This window comes from Cyprinodon variegatus, unplaced genomic scaffold (genome assembly GCF_000732505.1).
Source record: "Cyprinodon variegatus isolate N-32 unplaced genomic scaffold, C_variegatus-1.0 Scaffold397, whole genome shotgun sequence".
Taxonomy (NCBI): Eukaryota; Metazoa; Chordata; class Actinopteri; order Cyprinodontiformes; family Cyprinodontidae; genus Cyprinodon; species Cyprinodon variegatus.
Window position 1 is genome coordinate 164,750 of NW_015150850.1, and position 3,949 is coordinate 168,698.

Consider the following 3,949-nt stretch of genomic DNA (forward strand, 5'->3'; position numbering starts at 1 on the left):
TTTTGTGGGAGTTCATTGCAAATTGGTAGAGATCCATATTTGGTCCTAAATAGGAATAAAGTTGAACAAAAGCAGAATGTGATTTTAAGTCTTGTTAAAATTATTCCTCATTATTAATTCAATCAAAAATGATTAACTCAAAACTGGATGGGGTAAAACATGGTTGGTTTATGGGCACAAAAAAAGTAGAAATGGGATGACTAGAAACACATAGAAATCATCTGCTGCCCCCTGCTGGAGCTTCATTGGAATCACACTGCTCTCTAACGATTTGGGAAATTTACTTAAAGAATGTATCTATCTTTGTATGAACCCTGTAATTATATTTTTCCTGATTTATAAGATTTTATGAAATTCCCAAAAGCTGTCCTGTTGCTGCATGCTTCTGTCAGAGCCTCGGAACTTTGGATCCAATATTCAAAACAGAAAGATCTGGATGAGTTCAAAAAGTCTTTATTGAAAAATTGAAAGCCAGACTGAAAACTTTATTAATTTTGTTTAGATATCACAGTCAAAGGCCATTCTAAAAAAAAAAAAAAAAAAAAAAAAAGTGTTTTCCATTTAGATTTAAAGTGATTTAGGGCCACAGTGCAATAGATGACAAATCCTGCAATATTTAAAAATAAACACAGAAATAAATAAATGTTCCAAAAATAAATAAACAAATAAATGTAGGTAGAAATTAAATTATACAGTGAGACCTAAATATATATCTCTTTTAATTAACTTCTTTGTTTATTGGCCTTTGTAATAATTACCTTATTTATTTATTGTCCGTTATATTCTTCAACTTTATTTATTTATTACTTATTTCTTTAAGTATTTATTTATGTGCATGTTGTAATATTTTGTCTGGTTTATTCTTCCTTTGTATTTTTTAAATCAAATTTATTTCTGCCTGTCGTTTTTGCATTTCTGTATGCATTTCTGCCTCATTATGCAAATGAGGAGGAGTGTGTCTCAGAGGGTCACCTTCTGCCCATTGGTTGGTTAGCAGCCAACCAGTCGTATGTAAATTCGACAGGCAGAAATGAATAGCGTTGAAGAAATAAACAGGGTAAAAAAATAAAAAGGAAGAATAAAACAGAAAAAAATATTATAACTCACATATAAATAAATACTTATAGTAATAAGTAATAAATAAATAAAGTTGAAGATTATATCGGACAATAAATAAATATGTTAATTATTACAAAAGCAAATAAACAGATAAGCTAAATAAAAGATATATATATATTTATTTCTAACTGTATAATTGAATTTCTACCTACATTTATTTATTTATTGTATTTTTGTGGGGCAATTAATTGTATGCTTATTTATATTTGGAACATTTATTCATTTCTGTGTTTATTTTTAATTATGGTAGGATTGGTCCTCCATATTAAGGAAGAGGATTACGGCCACTGAAAAAATAAAAAAAGTTAACTGATTTTTAAATTTTATTTCAGTTTAATATAGGAAAATGTTTGAATTCTGAATTTTTTTCTCAGAATTCTGATGTTAATCTTAGAATTCTGACTGAATTCTGACTGTAATCCCAGAATTCTGACTGAATTCTGACCGTAGTCTCAGAATTCTGATTAAATCTCAGAGTTCTGACTTTAATATCAGAATCCTGGCTTTAATCTCAGAATTCTGACTTTTTCTCAGAAATCTGGCTTTAATCTCAGAATTCTGACTTTTTCTCAGAAATCTGACTTTAATCTCAGAATTCTGACTTTAATATCAGAATACTGACTCTAATCTCAGAATTCTGACTTTAATCTTAGAATTCTGTCCCTTTCTCAGAAATCTGACTTTAATCTCAGAATTCTGACTTTTTTTTCTCAAAATCAGAATTTAATCTCAGAATTCTCACTGAATTCTGTCTTTAATATCAGAATACTGACTCTAATCTCAGAATTCTGACTTTAATCTCAGAACTCTGACTTTAATCTCAGAATTCTGACTTTAATCTCAGAACTCTGACTTTAATCTCAGAATTCTGACTTTAATCTCAGAATTCTGACTTTTTTTTTCTCAAAATCAGACTTTAATATCAGAATTCTGACTTTAATCTCAGAATTCTGACTTTAATCTCAGAATTCTGACTGAATTCTGACTTTAATCACAGAAATCTGACTTTTTCCCATATTAAACTGAAGTAAAATTTAAAAACCGGTTAACTTTTTATTATTATTTTATTTCAATGGCCGTAACCTAACCCTCTACCGTACCATATAGACATGGTTCGTTTATGGGCAAAGAAAAGACTAAATGGGATAACTAATAACAACAATTAGAAATCAACTGCTGCCCCCTGTTGGAGCTTCATTGGAATTACACTGCTCTCTGACGTTTTGGAAAATTGATACTTAACTTTACACCTAATAAAAAAAATATAGATTGAATTTATTGCTTGACAAATACTAGAACGAAGCAATGTGTTTTCTATTAATGAGGGAACTTATTTAGAGTGAAGCCCCTCCGGTCCTGTGCAGCTGGAGAACTGCGCTCCGCTCTTCCCCGTTTCTCCTGACGTTGCTCCCAGCTGCTCCCTCCCCCTTCTTCCCAGCTCCTCCTCTGAGCTGCTCCTCCGTTCATCGAGCCACCGTCCCAAACCACACAAGAAAAAAAAAAAAAAAAGAAAACTTTCCAGACTTCCTGAAAACCGTCCGCTTCATGAAGGAAGGACAGGGAGACATGATCCACAGAGTCTGGTCCAGATGAGCGAGCAGGCGGAGGAACCTGTGATCCAGCTGTCTGCCCCACAACAACTTCCCTGCAAAGAGTCTCGAGGGAAAAGCTTGACGTGAGTCTGGGAAGAGATGCCAGGCCTCGCATTGTTTACTTCTATGTTCTATTTATTTACTGAGGAAGGGAAAAACGATCCAGACAGAATGGATAGCCGCTATTTGCATTCCCATCCTGCTCCATACTTTGTATTTAAATACAAAGGGAGGTGGTAACTTTAAATAGGCGGACGTGGCGCAGACCAGAGTGGCTTCATTTGCATTCAGAAAACCTAGATGACCAAACTTCTCTGCAAATGTTGGAAAGTTTGCTTTACTTTAAGCGTTATATGTCAGTCCTGATGGTGGCGCCCCCTAGGGGTCCAATTTACTCGCAGGATTTAAACCATAAAGGCTTGTATTTATTTATTTATTTGCCCCCTGGCTACATGTTCAGTTAACCATTAAAACAACAACCGCAGCAAGTCAGGGCGATTAATAACCTGTAGCAGATGATCTATGGTGGTTTCATCCAGGTGTGGGCTAATATACTGCATGCAAAGTGTCATTCAACACTTTCTCCTATGTTTGACTCTCTTATGTTCTCATCTGTGTCCAGGTCTTCTGAAGGGAACAATGAGGAAGAGAGGAGGCAGAGGAGGCGTGGCCGGCCCCCTGCAGACCTCCAGCTCCTGCTGGAACCAGAGTCAGATCCCTCAGAGAGCAGGAAGAAACCAGCCGGCATCAGGTGATCAGCAATGCATTATTGATTTTTACCTTTGTGTTTAGCATTGAAGAACTCTATATTAGACTTTCCATCTTTTATGATCTTAGGCAAGTCTATAAAGTCAAAATTTCCTAGCATAGCAATGTCATGCCTCTTTAATAAATCTTTATTCACTAGCTTCCAAATTCATTACTATATTCAGTGTTTATAGCTGCAGTATTAACCAGGCATGTATTTACTTACTGTTTGCTCAGTTTGGATAAGCTTTTTAAAAAGTTGCAGTTTTAACAGCTTTAAGTCATTCTGCCACCATGGTTTAAAGTCCTTTAAAAAATATGCAAGAGAAAGTTGTTCACTTTCCCTCGAATATAGGGATTAATTAGATAGTAATGCAGCTGTAATAGAGCTGTTTGGTTTTGCCTTGTAGTATATTTCTCATCTATCTATCTATCTATCTATCTATCTATCTATCTATCTATCTATCTATCTATCTATCTATCTATCTATC

The 3,949-nt window shown here is 34.4% G+C and overlaps 1 protein-coding gene across 1 annotated transcript in view; it reads left to right on the forward strand.

Annotated features, from left to right (window-relative positions):
• Positions 1-2,562: 2,562 nt before the first annotated feature.
• Positions 2,563-3,949, forward strand: part of LOC107092846 (GRAM domain-containing protein 3-like) — a 16,274-nt gene continuing 14,887 nt past the window's right edge. The window contains exons 1-2 of the mRNA XM_015387515.1: positions 2,563-2,794; positions 3,334-3,462. Coding sequence (XP_015243001.1) covers positions 2,709-2,794; positions 3,334-3,462 — 215 coding nt within the window. The 5' untranslated portion in view covers positions 2,563-2,708. The remainder of the gene's footprint in view (positions 2,795-3,333; positions 3,463-3,949) is intronic.